Genomic DNA, 22,891 nt, shown 5'->3' with positions numbered 1-22,891 from the left:
TAAGTTGTATTGCATTTCCTATATACTGTCAGTCATTATGTTCTGTTGATTCTATTCTCTTAATGTAGTATACCATACTTTTATAACAGTCCAAATAACATTACATACAGTATATACATGTCTCTATATAAAGTATTATATACAGAATTTTATTACTATAAAAATGGTATTTCTTGAAGAATGTCTCCCCTATTTATTTAAAATTAATACCTTGAATTGCTTCTCTTATACTAAAAGTACATAGTAATAAAAAGCAAATGAAAAAAATTATGAGGAAGGAAGCCAGGACAGGAGAGAAAAACTAAGATTCTGACCTGGAGTATTATGTGACCTGGAGTATTATATGACGCCTCGGCCATCCGGCAGCCAGGCGTCACTCAACCTGCCTACGTCTCATCTGAGATGAGCACACCCACCTGTCCTCCCTTTCCACCTTCACGATGAGGTAATACAGATGAAGGCACTTTGGAAACTCTACAGGGTTCCCCACAAATTAAACAGACATGATTATGAAAGCTGCCAGGAATTCTCTCTGGCCAGCTCCTCAGTCCCAGGATGAGGGATAAAACTAAGGGATGTATTTGGAGTTCAGTCAGAGCCACCAAGGAGGCAGTGCTTACTCAGCAAGGGTGTGTGTGTGTGACATGCTTGCTGGAAGCTGCTTTCTGCCCAGTTCCAAAGACGACATTGTCATACATAAAGGCACTGAGGAGGGGCATTCGTTGCCCTAGCATGCTTAAAACCACCTTTAGCTTTCTGGGAACCCGAAAACCTCTCTTTGAAAAAGGGCCAAGTACACAGATCTCTTCTTTTTGATCAACAGCACAAGAGAACTATAGAGTGCAAACTTTCAGCTTTGAAAATGGCAATATTCTAGAAGCCTTCTTATAATTTCATGGGTAGGAGGCCAATCAATGTCACATTTTAGAATGCAATTTCTAAGGTGAAGGGACCACCACATCTTAGTTAGTAGATCTATTTTGTTTACTCTTTCCTCCCACTATTATGTAATATAAACTCAGTATAGGACATTTATAAGATACATAAAGTGGGAAGAAAGAAAAAATGCATTACTATAACTTAGAAATAGCACTTCAATATTGGGATAAATTTATTCCCAATATTTTCATGAATATTTTAATTTTATATAGCTATGATTATATTATATATAATTTATAATTTGGCCTATTTCCTTTTCTATTATGACATAAACATTTCCCATGCTTTTATATACTCTTCACAAACATAATTTTAAAAGATGCACATGGTTCTACTGAATATACAAAATATTTACTTAAACATTACCTTTCCATTGGATATTTATTTCTGATTTCTCAGTATTATAAATAGGGTCAATAACATTTGTGTATAGTTTTTTATCTATATTCCAAATTATTTCTATTGAACACTTTGTGAGAAGTAAAATTTTTCTATCCTGGCTCTTTTTAATATGGTCTCTAAAATAGCACTTTACAACATCAGATGATAGCAGTATCTCTCTGTATATTATAGTGGTTTTAATTCTACTTCTTACTCTCAGGAAGAGTTAGGTGAGAAATACTATTAAGTTATACACACTGGTCAGAAAACACTACCACCATCGTTTCTGTCCAATAGCAACTATGTGAGCTAGATACTTGCCATAACCCAGCCCAAGCCAGTTATATTTTGGTAATTCCTTGCATTCTTTCCATATCTTAGTGTTCTTCATTATGAGCTTACGATTTTGGAGTATATAATAGAACAGAGGAACCCGCCATATTTTGAAAGAACCACTCCAAAAGTAACTCAAAAAACCAAAATCCAAAACAATAAACTGATATATGTAACATGCCAAAGTGCAGAAATCAGACTTCCCAAATTCTGGAATCTTAATCAAAGAGCCAGTGACTTCTAAAGTTACAGCAACATTCCTTAGCTTAATAAATGATACCTTTGAGAAGCTTATTTTTTCCTCTTTAAAAAATATTTTATAAGACTTAGATTTATATTTGTATACATGTTACTCCAATTTATGTTTATTTTTATAGCTAAAATTATATCATACATGCAGTTTTATATATATTTTTTTCATATAACATGTCTTTTCCTTTCCTATTAAAAATATATTCAATCACATTTTTTTATACTGCATAAGCAATAATATAGTCATGCCATGTTTGTATTTTCTGTTAAGAATAGAAACCCTGCAGTTCTCACATTTCTAGTTTAGCAAGAAATTCAGGAGTAGATTCCATCGGCGAATTCCGCTGGGGTGACCTGTGTCTTGGTGTATTGTGAAGAAGGGTAGTGAGGCTGCCTTTGCATCCTACCAGACCTTCATCTCCATTTGTTTCAGGGACTGGAAATAGCAATGTTACTAAATAATAAAAATATCACTGTAGATTAACTTCTGGGATTTTAAAAATTGGAATTCTTTATTTAATAATCATGCTTCATGCAAATGAAGGAGTGCTGCCCTTTTTTGGTAGAGGTTCCTAAGTAATTAATAATACATACTGAATCATGTGTTACTTGTATTCAGCAAAAATTTACTGTAAAAACCAAACATTATCTTTCAAGCTTATCCCTCCCATCCAAAACAGAACTCATTACTTCTGAAAGTGTCCTTTTAACCATTTTAAATGGTCCAAAACATTTTAAGAAAGAATTTTGAAGTTAAGCTTCATGTTACTGTAGACCCTGTCAGGTGACTCTAATAGTCTCTGATTGAGAGGATTCAATACATTTTTCATAATAATTCAATAAGTCAAGGCTTACTCATAATATATACCTCACACTTACCAGGGAGATTGACCTCCATCAAGTATTTCATACACAAGATGTTTGGATGAAGATAGCAGTTTTCAGTTATGTCTGGAAAACGCGGCAAATCTAAGAATGTGGCAACTTCAATTATTTTTTTAAAGATAACTTCATAGTTAGGCCAAGACTGGAATGAAAGAGATAGTCAAAGTAGCAATTTCTGCAACATAAATTATTTTAAAAACTACTTCCTGATTTTAAAAATAACATGTATTCACTGAATAAAACTTGGAGTATAGATTAAAAACATTAAGGAGAAACACCCATAAACCCCAAATATCCTCACTGAGCTGTTTTAAACAGTAATAGTGATAAATTAAAAAGCCACTAAAATTCTATCTGGCTCTAACAATTCTTACTGGCCTTAATGATATAGTGAAGCCATTACTTCTTGCCAATCATAGAAGAATCTGGGATAAAGCTGCAATCCTACTGGAATTATGATGTCATCATAATCCCGGCAAAGCAGGACTTTCTGCTCGCCTTCCCTAACCAGCACCCTCTTGCCAACCTTCAAATTCACAGCTAACAGATTCAGTTCAGTGTTACATAATATTCACATGCTTCTATGTTGGAGATGACACCAGGGCTTAAGTCTAATAGTTAAAAATGTGGGATTCAGCTTTCTATTTTCTCACATTAGCCTCTAAGAAAGAGTATCTTACAGAATTCAGGAAAATGTATGAGCCAATATTAATAAATTAATTCTGTTCATTTTACAGGCACCCTTGTAGTTAATTTGGTATGCTATTTATATTTTTGCAATTTCCAAACATTCTTCTCATTGATACTACATATAATTTTTCCTCATTTACTTATCCATTCACATAAAAATATTAAATTTAGAGTCTATTCTATGTAAGATACTTCAGGAAATATAAAGATGAATAAAGTGATCTCTTCAAGGAATATATACTCTAGAAAAGGAGGTCAGTATTCAAAAATAACTATAGGATAAGATAGCTGTTAAGTGCTACAACCAAGATTTTTTTTTTAAGATCTATGGAATTTCAGAAAGACTAACATTCTGACATGGTTGGACCTCATTAAAATTAGGCTAGAATACAAACATTCTGGAAACCTGTTTGGCAATATTTATTACAGTTGACTGGAGGTATAGAGTTAGATTACTCTCAGGGTGCAGGTGATCATGACTGGAAGTTGGGACTGGATGGAGCTTCTGGGGTACAGAGATCATTGTTTCTTGATCTAGAGGGCTGGTTCAGGTAATGAAAGTTCATCAGGTTGGGTACATTTGTGATATGTTCACTTTTCTGTATGCATGTCTAGCTTAAAAAAACATGGTAAGAGAGAAACTTCAGTAAACTATTTTGTGTAACAATCACTTCATACATCACGCTACAGGAGAAATCATCCAACCAGCAAATTCAGAGTTGGCAAGACCTTTAAAGGTATCTGGTCTAAATTTGCAAAACCCCTAGCAGGTGTATGTCTAGCTCTTTTAAATCCCCAGTGATGGGAACTCAATACCTTTCCTGAAGGTAGTCTATTCAATTTGTAATGCATTTAATCATTACAAAGTTTTTCCTTATTCTAAGTAAAAATCTGTTTCCCAACAATTTGTACCAATAATATTGCTCTGTCATGTCTTGCCCATTTTCTATATATGTGAAGGTGTGTGGGAACCAAGTGAAGGGACAAATATGTCTCTGTTCAATGTTACTTTGGTACATTCAGCTTACATGCAATTATAAAGCACAAGGGAATACATTATAATGGTACTGGCTCAGATGGTACAGCATCTGCCTGCAATGCTGGAGACCTGGGTTCGATCCATCCTTGGGAGAAGGAAATGCCAACTCACTCCAGTACTCTTGCCTGGAAAATCCCATGAACAGAAGAGCCTGGTGAGCCATAGTCCACAGGGTCGCAAAGAGTCGGACATGACTGAGCGACTTACTTACAGAAAACAAACTGTAAATTTCCAGAATTTATAACTATGTCCAATTTTACTTTGCTTGAGGTTACAACCTTCTTTGTATTGTATTTATTTTGATACTGGTATTTCAGATCTAAACTTTTCATTCCTTATGATTATACAGTGGAAGTGAGAAATAGATTTAAGGGACTAGATCTGATAGATAGAGTGCCTGATGAACTATGGACAGAGGTTCGTGACACTGTACAGGAGACAGGGATCAAGACCATCCCTATGGAAAAGAAATGCAAAAAAGCAAAATGGCTGTCTAGGGAGGCCTTACAAATAGCTGTGAAAAGAAGAGAAGTGAAAAGCAAAGGAGAAAAGGAAAGATATACCCATTTGAATGTAGAGTTCTAAAGAATAGCAAGGAGAGATAAGAAAGCCTTCCTCAGCAACCAATGCAAAGAAATAGAGGAAAACAACAGAATGGGAAAGACTAGAGATCTCTTCAAGAAAATTAGGGATACCAAGGGAACATTTCATGCAAAGATGGGCTCGATAAAGGACAGAAATGGTATGGACCTAACAGAAGCAGAAGGTATTAAGAAGAGGTGGCAAGAATACACAGAAGAACTGTACAAAAAAGATCTTCACGACCAAGATAATTACAATGGTGTGATCACTCACCTAGAGCCAGACATCCTGGAATGTGAAGTCAAGTGGGCCTTAGAAAGCGTCACAATGAACAAAGCTAGTGGACGTGATGGAATTCCAGTTGAGCTATTTCACATCCTGGAAGATGATGCTATGAAAGTGCTGCACTCAGTATGCCAGCAAATTTGGAAAACTCGGCAGTGGCCATAGGACTGGAAAAGGTCCATTTTCATTCCAATCCCGAAGAAAGGCAATGCCAAAGAATGCTCAAACTACCGCACAATTGCACTCATCTCACATGCTAGTAAAGTAATGCTCAAAATTCTCCAAGCCAGGCTTCAGCAATACGTGAAGCATGAACTTCCTGATGTTCAAGCTGGTTTTAGAAAAGGTAGAGAAACCAGAGATCAAACTGCCAACATCCGCTGGATCATCGAAAATGCAAGAGAGTTCCAGAAAAACATCTATTTCTGCTTAATTGACTATGCCAAAGCCTTTGACTGTGTGGATCACAATAAACTGTGGAAAATTCTTCAAGAGATGGGAATACCAGACCACCTAACCTGCCTCTTGAGAAACCTATATGCAGGTCAGGAAGCAACAGTTAGAACTGGGCATGGAACAACAGACTGGTTCCAAATAGGAAAAGCAGTACATCAAGGCTATATATTGTCACCCTGCTTATTTAACTTATATGCAGAGTACATCATGAGAAACGCTGGGCTGGAAGAAGCACAAGCTGGAATCAAGATTGCTGGGAGAAATACTAATAACCTCAGATATGCAGATGACACCATCCTTATGGCAGAAAGTGAAGAGGAACTAAAAAGCCTCTTGATGAAAGTGAAAAGGAGAGTGAAAAAGTTGGCTCAAAGCTCAACATTCAGAAAACGAAGATCATGGCATCTGGTCCCATTACTTCATGGCAAGTAGATGGGGAAACAGTGGAAACAGTGTCAGACTTCATTTTGGGGGGCTCCAAAATCTCTGCAGATGGTGACTGCAGCCATGAAATTAGAAGACGCTTACTCCTTGGAAGGAAAGTTATGACCAACCTAGATAGCACATTCAAAAGCAGAGACATTACTTTGCCAACAAAGGTCCATCTAGTCAAGGCTATGGTTTTATGTGAAAGTTGGACTGTGAAGAAAGCTGAGCACCGAAGAATTGATGCTTTTGAACTGTGGTGTTGGAGAAGACTCTTGAGAATCCCTTGGACTGCAAGGAGATCCAACCAGTCTATCCTAAAGGAGACCAGTCCTGGGTGTTCATTGGAAGGACTGATGCTGAAGCTGAAACTCCAATACTTTGGCCACCTCATGCGAAGAGTTGACTCATTGGAAAAGCCTCTGATGCTGGGAGGGATTGGGGGCAGGAGGAGAAGGGGACGACAGAGGGTGAGATGGCTGGATGGCATCACCGACTCGGAGTTTGGGTGAATTCCGGGAGTTGGTGATGGATAGGGAGGCCTGGCGTGCTGCGATTCGTAGGGTCGCAAAGAGTCAGACACGATTGAGCGACTGAACTGAACTGAAACTTTTGAGTTTTATTAGGGAAAAAAGACTTTCAGTTTATGCTATATTATTAACATATGATCAACATGTAGCTGAAGAATACAAAGTAAATTTCTGTCTAACAAAATAGCAATGTGGCCTTTTAAGGCTGTTTCTAAATGCTTAGGTACAGTAATTCTACTTGTATATGAAAATACTAGTAACAATTGTATTTTAATCTGTAAATTTAAAAAGGAAAAAATGACCCAGTCACTGAGCTGCCGCCAGGGACTCAGTGCCCCACCCCCCGCAGCCCCCCCACCCTCTGCCTCCCGATGGAGGCTCTGTCCCCCTGCCCGCTTTCTCTCGCCACCACCTTCCGCAGGCCATTTCCATTGAGGAAAAGGAATCATATTGTCTGTCCCCTATCCAGAACCTCCACTCTTTCGATCCTTTGTTGATGTAAGTGAGGGTGATGATCTGCTTCCTGCTGGCGCTGAGGATTATATCCATGTAAGAATTCAACAGAGAAATGGCAGAAAGACCCTTACTACTGTCCAAGAGATCAATGATGATTACGATAAAAAGAAACTAGTGAAGACATTTAAGAAGAAATTTGCCTGCAATGGTACTGTAATTGAGCATCCAGAATACGGAGAAGGAATTAAGCTACAGGGTGACCAGCACAAGAACATATGCCAGTTCCCGGTGGAGACTGGACTGGCTAAGGACGACCAGCTGCAGGTTCACAGGTTTTAAGTGCTTTTGGCTTACTGAAGCTTTAAGTGAGGATTTCCTTGCAATGAGTAAATTTCCCTTCTGTCCTTAGTCACAAGTTTAAAAACCTCACAGCCTGTGTAATATAACCATAATTTGGGGTTTGCTTTTAACTTGGGACTAGTGTAACTCCTACATGCAATAAACTGAAAAGAGCGCCCCCCCCAAAAAAAAAAGTTAAAAATGAAAACATATACTCTCAGTGACCTTTTGGAAAAGCTGTCTTTTTATCTTTATAAAATCAACTCATTTAGACATCTGCTCCATTTTGCCCAGAATTTGAAGTATCTTCTCAAGTTAACAATTAACGTTACTGACAAGATTTACGGTAACCCTAATCCTGCTTCCCTGATGGCTTAAGCTGCAATGCAGGAGACTGGGGTTCAATCCCTGGATCGGGAAGATCCCCTGGAGAAGGAAATGGCAACCCACTCCAGTATTCTTGCCTGGAGAATTCCATGGACACAGGAATTCTAGTCATGGAGCTACAAAGAGTAGGACATGACTAAAGCTTCTTAGCACACAATCCTTTTAAATAATGCAGGTAGGAGATGAAATTAAGTACTTTAATCTGCAAACAAACACTAGAGCAGTGAATGTTCCTCTTTGAAAAATAATCATCTCAGAAAACCAACTTAATGGATAATAAGTTTATGACAAGTAATTGTAAGATCATTAATGAAAAGGAATCTAATAAGCAAAAAAGAATTGATGCTTTCAAACTGTGGTGTTGGATAAGACTCTTGAGAGTCCCTTGGACTGCAAGGAGATCCAACCAGTCCATCCTAAAGGAAATCAGTCCTGAATATTCCTTGGAAGGACTGATGTTGATGCTGAAGCTCCAATACTTTGGCCACCTGATGCAAAGACCTGACTCATTGGAAAAGACCCTGATGTTGGCAAAGACTGAAGGCAAAAGGAGAAGAGGGCAGCAGAGGATGAGATGGTTAGATGGCATCACTGACTCAATGGAAATGAATTTGAGCAAACTCCAGGAAATAGTGAAGGACAGAGGAGCCTGGTGTGCTGCAGTCCATGGGGTTGCAAAGAGTCGGACATGACTTAGCGACTGAACACACACACAAAATATCCACACTGACATCTGCTACCTTCTGCCTCCAACATCACGTGAAATGGTGGCCCAACTGGCTCTACAGGGCTTGCTACAGACTAACCTCCCCACACATCTGTTCCTATTCCAACCAAGCCAGGCCACTCTAGGGGGCTGCACCACCAGCTCAGCAAAGCATCCAACCTGGGGCAGGAGACCAGCAGGACTATGATACAGCGCTGTTGTAGAGAATGTGATCACAGGATCACATTTTTGTTTCCGTGCCATTGTCCTTAGCCTGGAGAGCGGAAGCAGGCTCTAATTTTGACAAGATTCCAAAACATGGATATAAAATAATTACAGTAAACATTTAATGACTGTGTTAGAATAGTCTTATTTTGACTTTCAGAAAAATGTACGCATGTATAGAACACACCTAAAGGAAGGATGTCATAAAAGTTGCTGGACATTTGTGTTATATTTCATTTGGAATCTATGATGTGTTAAGTAGAATAAGAGGACTACTAGAATACTATTTAAAACTTTGCAGGTTTCGGTTCAGTTCAGTTCAGTTCAGTTACTCAATCGTGTCCGACTCTTTGCAACCCCATGAATCGCAGGACGCCAGGCCTCCCTGTCCATCACCAACTCCCAGAATTCACCCAAACTCATGTGCAGAGAGTCAGTGATGCCATCCAGCCATCTCATCCTCTGTCGTCCTCTTCTCCTGCCCTCAACCCCTCCCGGCATCAGAGTCTTTTCCAATGAGTCAACTCTTCGCATGAGGTGGCCAAAGTACTGGAGTTTCAGCTTCAGCATCAGTCCCTCCAACGAACACCCAGGACTGGTCTCCTTTAGGATGGACTGGTTGGATCTCCTTGCAGTCCAAGGGACTCTCAAGAGTCTTCTCCAACACCACAGTTCAAAAGCATCAATTCTTCGGTGCTCAGCTTTCTTCACAGTCCAACTCTCACATCCATACATGACCACTATAAAAACCATAGCCTTGACTAGATGGACCTTTGTTGGCAAAGTAATGTCTCTGCTTTTGAATATGCTATCTAGGTTGCTCATAACTTTCCTTCCAAGGAGTAAGTCTTCTAATTTCATGGCTGCAGTCACCATCTGCAGTGATTTTGGAGCCCAGGAAAACAAAGGAGTTTAGGTATAATAGTACTTTGTTTTATACTGGTCTTTGGTTATCCCCTAATTAGTCTACTTTACCTCTAATTTTTTTTTTTGTGGAACAAGATGCAATAACATAAGACAGACAGAGCCAGAGATGAAGACTAGTCCGTATTGCTCAGAGCACATTTCTATCAGAACCACTTACAAGACGCTGATTTAAAAGTCCTCAATCCCACACTAGACTTCATAAATCCATCCCTAACACTAGGTCTAAGAACCTATAGTTTAAACAAACTGTCCACAATATTCTTGTGCAAAATAATAATAAAATAAAATGAAGTGGCTCTCCACTCCTTCTTCCTGGAGCCTGGAAGAGACCCTCAGATGGTTTTAGTTCACAAGCCTGATGAGAGAAGTGCACCCACACATTCCAGCGATGGCTAAGATGCTGCAGAAAGCCAGGAACAAAAGAGCACGTCAGCTGGTTTCTATTCACGCTGCCTAGCAGTAGTAATCCTGGAAGGGAGTGGGAGTGAGGGAACCTGAGAACACCTGTTATCATTAAGCTCGTCTCAGTTTCCCTCAGGTACATTTCAAACCTGCTAGATGATTACTCTAACAGAGGTTGCACAAACAATCCCAAGAGCGACATGCTGCCTACAGAGGAAGATGGTGAAAAAAATCTGGAGTAAAGTTTGAAGACTCAGAGTGTATTAAAGCTTGATCCAGCGAGACAGTCATCTGGAGGGGCTCAGACAGTGACTGACGGCTCTGGAGGAGTCTTTTTCTTCCTTAAACCATCAGGGACCTAGTTTCACAAAGGGCGTAAGATTGCTCCGAGGCAAAATGAATCATCATGGCAAAGTGCCACTCAGTGGGTTTGGCTGAACCAGCATTGCATCTTTTCTTTTCACTCATTCAGAGAGGAGATCAGAATGTTGTTGATCAACATTCACAAAGCTGGAGATGTACTTCAGAATGGATTTCCAGGTTCCTCTTTATTGCTTCTTGCTGAGTCTAGTGAGGGATGACGAAATGACTAATTCTTGAGAGGCCTTAGAATCACTGTTGAGGACCATGGTAAAATAATATGTATGTTACATACTAACTGTTTAGAAATTGGTCTGTGGGTTTAAAACACATAAAGATTAAAAAAAAAAATGCTGAAAATATACAAGTATTTCCACTATCTGCTAAGTCATTGGCAGAATAAATTCTACCTGTAAGAGAAAAGTCTGTTTAGGCCCAACTTTGGCTTAAGCAGCAATTTGCTTATCTGGTACTCTATACAGAGATGGTGTCTCTGAAAAAAAAAAAATAGATTTTTAGTTTATTCTACCAGATGAGCTGAAAGATTTTTGCTAGAAATAAATGAAGCTTCAGATTAGCACTACACTTCAGAAATTTGACTCAAAAAGAAAGCAACAGAAGAGACAGAGGGCAGAAAGAAAGAGGAGGAGGTTATCTTCAAATTAAAAAATAAAGAAAATGAAACAGTTTACCTCCCAGGAGTTGGGAATTACAACTTAGAAAAAGGAGATGGTTGGAAATTCTGAAACTTAATTTTCACACCTGTTTCCTCTTCTGAACTCAACACAAGTCAGAGTAATGGCAGAAAGACAAACCCATGGCCCGCCTGGAAGAAGAAACAAACCACATCAATACTCTCTATCTGGATTCCACTCCCCTATGTTGTAAAGTGAGTTTTGTCAGATTTGTTGTTATGGAGGCCCACTTGAATATTAACAGAACAACTTAATGGAAAGAAATAGTTCACACAGGATAAAGGTTCAAGGGTCTTTAAAGCCTTTTTTTCCCTCCTCCCTTTGGTTTCTTTTTTTTTAAGGTGTGCTCAACTTTCTGGAATAACAAAAACAAAACAAAACCAAACACAGAAGAAAAACAGTCCCAAGCAGCCCACACACACAAAACTCCACTGGCATTATCTTCATCACCATCTCCTAGAACAATCGCACCTTTTGTCATTTCTGGTGGAGGTACAGCTGCTGAAGAAGCCAAGACTTAGTAGAGAAAGCTAAGACATGAAGGGAGGGAAGAAAATGCTTCCTTTGTTAACGAAAAGCTGTTTCCATTTAAAAGTTTCAACATACTATGGAATAGTGAATGCACTTTTGTGAGCAAACACGAAGTGTACAATGAAGAAAAGCTGCCTGTCAACTAAGTAAACAGTCATCTGAAGGCATCCCAAACCTTCCCCACTTTTCTTGAAAAATGAAGGGGAGAGGGGGAGGGAGTATGTATTATTAGCAGCCACAGTGGAGGATGTGTCTAAAACGTATAGTAAATATGACACACAGGGCTTCTAGAGGGCTACCGATTCATTTAATTACAATATTAAGAAATCCCAAGGCAAATGTGTTTTTTAAAAGACCACAAGGCTATAATCAATTGTTCTAGCGTGCATTAAAAATGGCGTGCTTGGGAAAGCATTTTATTGAATTTCACAAATATTCCACTGAGTTTATTTTCCTTCATGAAGCAATGCCTGAAGACAGGTAAGGACAAGCTAGAGTTTCTGTTACACAACAGCAGGCTCTTGTGATAAACCTGATTACAATACCCTGTCAGAGGTGAACTTCCTGCTTTGCTATTAAAAAAAAGCACAGTGCCGCACCCTTACTTATTGTTGTTTCAAAGCAAAAATTCAGCTGAGAAAAAGCTAATGCTACATGCACCTGTTAACCCAAACCTAAAATAAGACTTTCTATGGCAAAGGGAAATTAATAAAGAATAAAACTATGTCAGAAGAGATGACAAAGCACTGTAATATATTACTTATGGAGGAAGGATAAAATGAATTCCACATGCATTATGATTCATAAAACAGTTCAATTCGCATTTCTGGTCTGCTAGAATTAACTTAATTGTTGTAAATCTATTAGAAGTAACAAGAAATATACTTTTTATATTCAAAATCTAGTCTTCTGAAAGCCTATAGTGAATACATTACTTTATGTGAAATATAGTCTTAGTCCTGGGGATAAGACCATTTCAGACACATGCTGTCAACTTGCCCAGACCGAGATAAACCTTATGAACAAATACAAATTTATGAACCGATGACCAACTCAAAAGGAGACGGTCATTTGGTTTGGCCTCAGGATCAGAGTTGGGAAAAACCTACTGAAGTTCTCCTTAAGATGCGTCTGTCCTCCAAACATTCTGCTTATTGCAGAATACCTACATTTAAATTCAGTTATCTGTACTGAAGCATATTAGAAGGTGGTATCCAGAAGAGCACACAATCCCCAAATAATTTCCACTTGATCTTGGCAGGGTTACATGATTATTTTTGCAGCAGGCTAACATTTGTCACGGGGTTTCCCTGGTGGTTCAGTTGGTAAAGAATCCACCTGCAATGCAGGAGAGCTGGGTTCGATCCCTGGGTTGGGAAGATCTCCTGGAGGAGGGCATGGCAACCCACTCCAGTGTTCTTGCCTGGAGAATCCCAGGGACAGAGGAGCCTGGCGGGCTGCAGCCCACAGGGTCGCAAAGAGTCAGGCACAACCGAGCGACCGAGCACAGCACAACCTTTGTCATTACTCACTTTTCCTTAGGCAAGTACAAAACTTGGTTCTCATTCCTTCTCCTGGGAGGCAGAGTTTGGGGGAGGCCTGGGCTGAGCATGCTGGGTACCAGGGGTGGGTACTGACACAGGATCAAACTAAGTCACAGACACTTCACATGAAATCACTGGTTTCACTCTGCAAACATCAGGTATTATTTTTCTAAAAAAAAGTCATCCATGTAGCCTCAAACTTACATTTTCTGACTAGGGTAATTTACTATTGGTTTCAGTACATGGGTGAGCAGTACGAAGAACTGATAAGATTATTAATCTCACAAGCTGGTTTTCATGAGTGATACTGACACACCCATAAATTGAGTTTGTAAATGTCCTTACTTATAAGCAGAAATTACATCCCTTATGCATTTACCACTACAATATCAGTGGAATGCTTTTTTATTTTGTCAGCCAAATGCCACTATTTAGTAGCCTCCTGATACATAATAAATACAAAAGAAGCAGACTGGAAGCTTACTACTTAGGTAGAAAAAAATCCCCAGCAAATCTATATGAACTCTGTCTAAATAAAGTATTTAATTCTGTTTTTCAGCTATTTCAAATCATTTAATCAACAAACACAGAGTCCTTTTCCATGTATACAGAATTGTATTATATATGAGGTTTTATGTGTGTGTGTGTGTGTGTGTGCGTGCCTGCTCAGTCATGTCTGACTTTGTGACCCCATGAACTAAAGCTCTCCAGGCTCCTCTGTCCATGGAATTCTCCAGGCAAGAATCCTGGAGTGGGTAGCCATTTCCTACTCCAGGGGATCTTCCCGACTCAGGAATCAAACTTGCATCTCTTGCATCTCCTGCATTACCAGGCGGATTCTTTATCACTGAGCCACCATGGAAGCCCATGAAGTCCTATGGATGACAAATACAAGTACAGACTTTATTTTTCTGGGCTCCAAAATCACTGCAGATGGTGACTGCAGCCATGAAATTAAAAGACGCTTACTCCTCGGAAGAAAAGTTATGACCAACCTAGATAGCGTATTCAAAAGCAGAGACATTACTTTGCCAACTAAGGTCCACCTAGTCAAGGCTATGGTTTTTCCAGTAGTCATGTATGGATGTGAGAGTTGGACTGTGAAGAAAGCTGAGCGCTAATGCTTTTGAACTGTGGTGTTGGAGAAGACTCTTGAGAGTCCCTTGGACTGCAAGGAGATCCAACCAGTCCATTCGAAAGGAGATCAGCCCTGGGATTTCTTTGGAAGGAATGATGCTGAAGCTGAAACTCCAGTACTTTGGCCACCTCATTCGAAGAGTTGACTCATTAGAAAAAACTCTAATGCTGGGAGGGATTGGGGGCAAGAGGAAAAGGGGACGACAGAGGATGAGATGGCTGGATGGCATCACTGACTCTCTGCACATGAGTTTGGGTGAATTCTGGGAGTTGGTGATGGACAGGGAGGCCTGGCGTGCTGCAATTCATGGGGTCGCAAAGAGTCGGACACGACTGAGCGACTGAACTGAACTGACGTGATTCCTACTGTCAAAGAGGAGCTAGGGATGCAAAGAATATACAAACAAAGCAACTGCTGCATCTGCCCCTGGACGACTCCTTTAGTACTCCCACTGTGGTTCTCCCTCCAGAGGCAACTAATATCCTGAATTTTGCTTACCATGAACTTTAAAAAAAAAATAGTTTTATCATACATATAAATATGCCTATATATTTAGTTTACCTTCTTTTCTGAGCTTAACAAAATAGCATCATACTGTACATAGTTTTCTAAGACTTGCCTGTCACACTCGAGAGAATGTTAGATTCATTCCTGCTGCTTGTATCTAATGTTGTTTAATACACCATGTCTGACTATGTCACATTTTATCCTTTTTTCTGGTGACAGACATTTAGATTGTTTCCAGTTCTATTTGTTTGTTTTCTATTCATCACCTAGCTGCCTTCTTTAGCCTTTTAGCTTTGTATCCTTAAACACTAATCTCCATCAATAGATAACTAGTGAGGTAATTGTGGCATATTTATTCTGTGCAGCTTCCAGAAAAATAAAAAGTTAAAGTTAGTAAGTTAATTGCAGTTATACAAGAGATTAAAAGAAAACTAAATCATGGCATCTGGTCCCATCACTTCTTAGCAAATAGATGGGGAAACAGTGGAAACAGTGGCAGACTTTATCTTTTTGGGCTCCAAAATCACTGCAGATGGTGACTTCAGTCATGAAACTAAAAGATAATTGCTCCTTGGAAGGAAAGTTATGATCAACCTAGATAGCATATTAAAAAGCAGAGACATTACTTTGCCAACAAAGGTCTGCCTAGTCAATACTATGGTTTTTCCAGTAGTCATGTATAGATGTGAGAGTTGGACTATAAAGTAAGCTAAGTGCTGAAGAATTGATGCTTCTGAACTGTGGTGTGGGAGAAGACGCTTGAGAGTCCCTTGGATTGAAAGGAGATCCAACCAGTCCATCCTAAAGGAAATCAGTCCTGAATATTCACTGGAAGGACTGATGCTGAAGCTGAAGCTCCAGTACTCTGGCCACCTGATGTGAAGAACTGACTCATTTGAAAAAAAAACCTGATGCTGGGAAAGATTGAGGGCAGGAGGAGAAGGGGATGACAGAGGATGAGATGGTTGGATGGCATCACCGACTCAATGGACATAAGTTTGAGTAAATTCCAGGAGCTGGTGATGGACAGGGAGGCCTGGCGTGATGCAGTCCACGGAGTCACAAAGAGTCAGACATGACTGAGTGACTGAACTCAACTGAACTGAAGAGATTATCCCTATTCTTAGAAAATATACACTAAAATATTTAGGGATGATGTGCCATATAAATATAACTTACCCTCAATGATTCAGAAATAGATTTGCAGAGATAGATAGAGTGATAGAACAGTACAAAGGATAAAACTGTAGGATAAAATAGTAATAGTACTTGAATCTGGGTAAAGGATATATTTTTATTTTTTGCAGCTTTTTTATAAATCTAAAACTATTCCCAAATAAAAGTTTATTTAAAAAAAAAAAGCTCTCTAAAGATATACCATGTTCCTGGACTGGAAGAATCAATATTGTTAAAATGACTATACTACCTAAAGCAATCTACAAATTCAATACAGTCCCTATCAAATTACCAATGTAATTTTTCACAAAACTAGAACAAAAAATCTGATAATTTGTACGGAAACACAAAAGACTCTGAACAGCCAAAGCAATCTTGAGAAAATAAAATGGAGCTGAAGGAATCAACCAATTAGAATACTTCCTTGTTAGAAAAATAAACTATACATAAAATAAAACTAAATACACAAAAATAAACTAAAAAATGGATTAAAGACCTAAATGTAATCATCAGAGACTATAAAACTCTTAGAGGAAAACATAGGCAGAACACTCTTTGATATAAATCGCAACAAGATCTTCTATGACCCACCTCCTAGAGTAACGGAAGTAAAAACAAATGGAACCTAATTAAACTCTAAAGCTTTCACACAGCAAAAGAAACCTTAAACAAAATGAAAAGACAACCCTCAGAATGGGAAAAATAATTGCAAATGAGACAATGGACAAAGGATTAATCTCCAAAATATATAAGCAGCTCAATATCAGAAGAACAAACAACCCAATTAAAAAATGGACATAAGACCTAAACAGACATTTCTCCAAAGAAGACATTTAGATGACCAATAAATGCATGAAAAGGTGCTTGACATCTCTCATTATTAGAGAAATGCAAATCAAAACTACAATGAGGTATCTCCTCACACTGGTCAGAATGGCCATAATCAAAAATCTACAAACAATGAATGCTGGACAGGACGTGCAGAAAGGGAAGCCTCCTGCACTGTTGGTAGGAATGTAAATTGATACAGCCACTATGGAGAACAGTATGGAGATTCCATCAAAAGCTAGGAATAAAACTACCATGAAACTGAAAGTGAAGTCGCTCAGTTGTGTCCGACTCTTTGCGACCCCATGGACTGTAGCCTACCAGGCTCCTCCCTCCATGGGATTCTCCAGGCAAGAGCACTGGAGTGGGTTGCCATTTCCTTCTCCAGGGGATCTTCCCGACACAGGGATCAAACCTGGGTCTCCCGCATTCCAGGCAGAGGCTTTAACTTCAATTCCACTACTGGGTATATACTCTGAGAAAACCGTAATTGAAAAAGATAACGTGTACCACAATGTTCGCTGCAGCGCTGTTTACAATAGCTAGGACACCTAGATATCCATCAAAAGATGAATGGATAAAGAAGTTGTGGTACATATACAATGGAATATTACTCAGTCATAAAAACGAACACATTTGAGTCAGTTCTAGTGAGGTGAATGAACCTAGAGCCTTTTAACAAGAGTGAAGTAAGTCAGAAAGCGAAAAAAAAATATTGTATATTAATGAATATATATGGAATCTAGAGCAATGGTACTGATGAACCTCTTTGCAGGGCAGGAATAGAGATGCAGAGGCAGAGAACAGACTTGTGGACACAGTGGGGGAAGGAGAAGCCGGGACAAATTGAGACAATAACACTGAAACATATATGTTGCTGTATGTAAAACAGATAGCTAGTGGGAAGTTGCTGTTTAACACAGGGAGCTCAACCCAGTGCTCTGTTACAACCTAGAGGAGTGGGATGGGGGTGGGAAGGAGGTTCAAGAGAGAAGGGACACATGTATACTTACGGCTGATTCACACTGTTGAATGGCAAAAACCAACACAACATTGTAAAGCAATTATCCTCCAATTAAAAATTATATATATATAAAGGCTAATTCCTCCAAAAAAAAGCTCTCTAAGATACAAGTGAAAAAGGCAAATTGCAATAGTTATTGTTATCCAGATATAGTCTCATATTATTTTAAGCTTATACTTTCTATCAAAATCTCTATAAGAAATCATTCCCCTCTTTTACTCCTGTCCCCTCAGTCAAGATTAATTTAAAACTAGTCAACAAAAGAGATTGTTATTAGGGTGAGAATTTTGTATAAACAAAAGTTTATAACCATGATCCTCAAATAACATGGTCCAGTTGGTAGAAAACTCAGAAGCAAAGATTAGACAATATTTGTGAATAGAGATTATAACTTTAAAAAAATCCAGGAATAAATGAGCAGTTGGATACTTTTAGGCATTCAAGAAAGAACTGTTTAGGTAACAATCAGCTAAAAAGCATCTGAATACTGACTCTATTTCTAAAATGTCTAAAAAGTAGTATTTGGAACACTTCTATTTCTGCCCTTAAAGCACTAACTACTATGGGAATTGACTTCCCATGATAAACAGAGACTTGGAAAAAATATATAAGGGGACTTCCCCCTGGTGGCCCAGTGGTTAAGAATCTGCCTTGCAATGTAGGGATGCAGGTTTGATTCCTATTTGGGGGACTAAGATCTCACATGCCCCGAGCGCTGCAACTACTGAAGCCGGCACCACTGCAGGGCCCACGTGCCGCAGCGACAGAGACTGTGCGCTCTGGGGCCTTGCCCCAGAACTAGAGAGCCTGCACGCCACTACTGAGCCCATATGCCCCAACCAGAGTTCATGTACTGCACCAAAAGACCCCACAAGATGCAACGAAGATCCTGCCTACTGCAACTAAGACCTGATAAAGTAAATAAATGATAAATTATTTTTAAGAAAAAATATATGAAACAATTTCAGGCGTTAGAAAACAGGAAGCACAGGATGATGTGTCCTGAAAGAAGAGAAACAAACGGCTGAAGGATGCTGCCTGGAGGCAGTCTGCAACCTGCAGTGCAGGGAGCAGGGAGTGAAACAAGAGCCCCATGGTCTTGCTGAGTTAGATAGAGATTAGAGTTCCTGGAAGCTAGGGTGGCTGTAATTTGCAGACAGAATATGAGTGAGGACGCAGATACACAGAGAACTCTGGAGGTCTGCAAAGGGGTCCTCTCAAGTCTTTGGCTGAGTACCAAACTGTGCATGCTTAAAAACAAAAAACCTGAGGCCAGGGGAGAAAAAAAATCACTGGATCTTTCCTCCCAATGAATCCAGACAATTCTCAGGGCTCACAAAAGGCACCAGCTGGAGTGGAGAGGCTTCATAATAGTGGGGGCACTAGGTGAAGTCTTTCAGAGGGACATCATTTAGCAGGAGGAGCTAAGTTAGTCCAAGAATAAAGGCTCTGGAACAGCCATAAAAAGCTTGAAAACAAGCTTCTAAATGATCAAACTGATATCCAAGCTACCTAATCATACACCAGAACAAAAATCCAGTATCCATCAACACAAAATTCACACTGTCTGCATCCAATCAAAACCACCAGGCATGGAAAGCAGAAAAACGTGGCACACAATCAGGAGAGAAACCAGTCAACAGCCTCAGAGGTAACAGAATCAGCGGATGAGAACCTTAAAACATCTACTGTAAATACTGTCAATAAACTGGAGGATGAAAAAGAAAACATAAACATAGTGAGAGAAATAAAAATAGGACTAAAATGGAATTTCTAGAAGTGAAACACATGGAATCTGAAATGAAAAAAATAGTGGGAAAAAAGCCAGCAGATTACAAATACAAGAAGTAAAGATCAGTGAATTTGAAGACATCACCATAGAAACTATACAATACAAAACATTATGAGGGGGAAAAAAAAGAACAGAAGGCTGTACTTCGAGTTTGAGACTACTATGTACAATGACCTTGGCAAATGATTCTACCTTCTGAAGGGTTTGAGCTTCCCTGGTGGCTCAGACAGTAAAGAGCCTGCCTGCAATGCAGGAGACCCGGGTTCGATCCCTGGGTCAGGAAGATCCCCTGGAGAAGGAAATGACAGCCTGGAGAGCCCCACGGACAGAAGAGTCTGGCGAATCCCAGTCCACGGGGTCATAAAGGGTTGGACACGACTGAGCGACTAACACTTCACTTCACTCTGAGGTGTTTACTCACACGTATAATTGGGAAGATGGTGAACCATATTCATGCAGAGGTTCAGCAAGGATCATAAATGTCTCTTGAAATAAACTGAAAACAACGTGAAGGCTGTGAAGGTTAAGAAAGCCTATGAAAAGAATTCCTAAAGTGGGCAAATGCAGGATAATATTTAATATTAATATTTAGTACCCTGAAAACCTGATGAAGAGCAAAGGGAATATAACCTTTGAGTACTATAAATAGTGATAAAGACTCATAATTAAAAGAACAGAAGCTCTTCCACTGGAGACATGAAAAGAGAGCTAGAGAAGGACTAATGTAAACAAAGGACTTAGTGCCTCCCAAAACAAAAGTGCTCAGTCGTAGTGGACTACAGCCCGCCAGCTCCTCTGTCCATGGGATTCTCCAGGCAAGAATACTCGAGTGGTTTGCCATTCTCTTCTCCAGGAGACCTTCCTGACCCAGGGATTGAACTTGGGTCTTCCACACTGCAGGCAGATTCTTTACCATCAGAGCCACCAGGGCAGCCCTAACATAGTAACTTTCAGTTCATTCCTCCAAAGCAACATAGTGAGCAAATAACAACAAAACACATCGTTTTTTAAAATTTGAGATTAGTTCAAGTTCTCTATATAAAACTTCTGAAATTTAGTCTCAACAGTACACTTATTTGCAGTGCACATATCTCACACTAAAGCTGTATTCTGAGAACAGCCTAAACAATGAAGAAACCACAAAAAGAAAATACAAATAATATTTCTACTCTTTATTAAGATATGATTACTGTTCCATATTCGAATGGAACAAAAAGTAGATGACTTTTTTAAACTTCAACATGAATTAGTAAATCAGGAGATGAATATAAATCACCAAATTGCTCTAATGTCTCATAAGTGACTACAAAGTAAGAAAGAAAATAATTTACCTCTATGGCAAAGATTCCTTTGTCACGTCCATATAATTTCATCTCTTCCGGAAAATGCTGAAAAGCATGTATGTAAGGAATATGTTCCTCTTCAACAAATCTGTATTTTTGAAAAACTTTCAATATAAGATATGTACTGATATGGCAAAGTAAGCAAAAGAGGGGAAAATATTATATTTCAAAGACAAAGTTAAGAAGCTGTTGAGAATATTGTATATCTCAAATAGATTTAAGAATAGTTAACCTGAAAATATCTATATTTCTGTTCCCTTGTGCAGAGACAAGATTTAGTTGATTATCTAATAATCTCTTCTGTTTCTGCCCAAATAGATAAAATATTTCTGAAAGGCATGTTTATCTTATTTGCCAATTTACCAGGCTTGTAGATATGGCATTTCTTCTATCTATCCCTATTTTCTCTGATGTGATTAGTTTCTACTCATCTTTTAAATCACTTCCTCAAGGAGACCTTTTTGATCTCTGTTTTCCTTGTTAGAATATCTCCTTGCCCACCATTTGCCTATGACAGTACACGGTAGGTACCCATCACTGGAAGAACAATTAAAGAAACATTTGTTTACCACTCTGTCTCAATGTCTGGTACACAGAAACCGGTCAACTATTCTGAGTAAATTACTGAGGCTGAAGAACTTAGCACATAAATACAAATAAGTATTCATGCATACTTACCTACAATTCATTCATTCATTCGACAGAAATTTATCAAGTACTATATACCCAGCACTATTTGAGGCTGGGAGACACAGCAGTGAACAAAACAATAAACGATTCTTGTTACCATGGAGTTTACATTGCACTGAGAAGACAAAGATGACAAAACAAGTGAAATACACAGTATGTTAGGTAGGAGGAAATGGTAAAAAGAAAAACAGAGACAAAAAAAGAGCAGTGGGGTAGACTGACAGCGTCTCATTCGCCCCTCCTGACCAAGAAACCAATACTCCAGTCATGACCCCTGGAGATACTATCTCTACTCGTACTCCTATCGTACTTTCCAAAAGCTTCGATCTGTGACAGACTGCCATTTAACAAACTAGTTATTCATTACAGGTAGTTTAAGCAGCACTGCATTAGAGTTAAGCTGTGTCCACCCACAAAACACATTCTGAACCCCTTCAACTTCATTCTGGTTCTATCACCACCACGCTAATCCAAGCCACTGCCTCTTGCTCTAAGTATAGAAAAGGCCACCCAGTCTCTCTGCTTCCACTCGTGTCTACCGAGAATCCACTTTCCTCACAGTTGCCTGAACAATCTTGAAAACATAAACCAGATCAGATCATGTCTCTCCGTTAAACTCTTTGGTGGCTTACTATCACACTTAGAGGCAAACTTCTGATGGGTATGGGGTTTTCTCTTAGAGTGATGAATACATCCAGGAAATAGACGTGATGGCTGCACACCGCGTGAATATACTGAAAACCACTGACTTGTATACTTTAAAAAGGTGAATTGTATATAAACTATACTTAAAAAAAAAAAATCCAAACTCCTAACTTGGTTTACAAAGACCTATGTCTGGTCCTGTTTATTATCTCCTTGCCCTCATCGTCCTCCTACTCCTTCAAATTCACATTCCCATCACATCAGCCTCCTCTGCTCCTGGATCATACAGAGCTTGCAACTGCTTTAGGGCCTGGCACTAGCAACCTCTCTTTACCTGGAATGCTAGTACTTCTGATACTCAACAGCTGGTTTTATTTT

The 22,891-nt window shown here is 39.1% G+C and overlaps 1 protein-coding gene and 1 pseudogene across 2 annotated transcripts in view; one reads left to right on the top strand and one right to left on the bottom strand.

The window, feature by feature from the left end:
- The window catches only part of TAF1B (TATA-box binding protein associated factor, RNA polymerase I subunit B), a 54,228-nt gene that overhangs the window by 11,240 nt on the left and 20,097 nt on the right, over window positions 1-22,891 (bottom strand). For both annotated transcript variants that reach the window (XM_042245779.2, XM_015094217.4), the window contains 2 exons: window positions 21,167-21,266; window positions 2,785-2,932 (listed from right to left, as the gene is read on the bottom strand). In XM_042245779.2, the coding sequence (XP_042101713.1) occupies window positions 2,785-2,932; window positions 21,167-21,266 (248 nt within the window). The remainder of the gene's footprint in view (window positions 1-2,784; window positions 2,933-21,166; window positions 21,267-22,891) is intronic.
- Window positions 4,542-7,593, top strand: LOC105607481 (eukaryotic translation initiation factor 1-like; annotated as a pseudogene).

This window comes from Ovis aries, chromosome 3, assembly GCF_016772045.2.
Source record: "Ovis aries strain OAR_USU_Benz2616 breed Rambouillet chromosome 3, ARS-UI_Ramb_v3.0, whole genome shotgun sequence".
In the NCBI taxonomy this organism is placed as follows: Eukaryota; Metazoa; Chordata; class Mammalia; order Artiodactyla; family Bovidae; genus Ovis; species Ovis aries.
The sequence above is the reverse complement of the archived record's forward strand: the minus strand, read 5'-3'. Positions and strand labels throughout refer to the sequence as shown.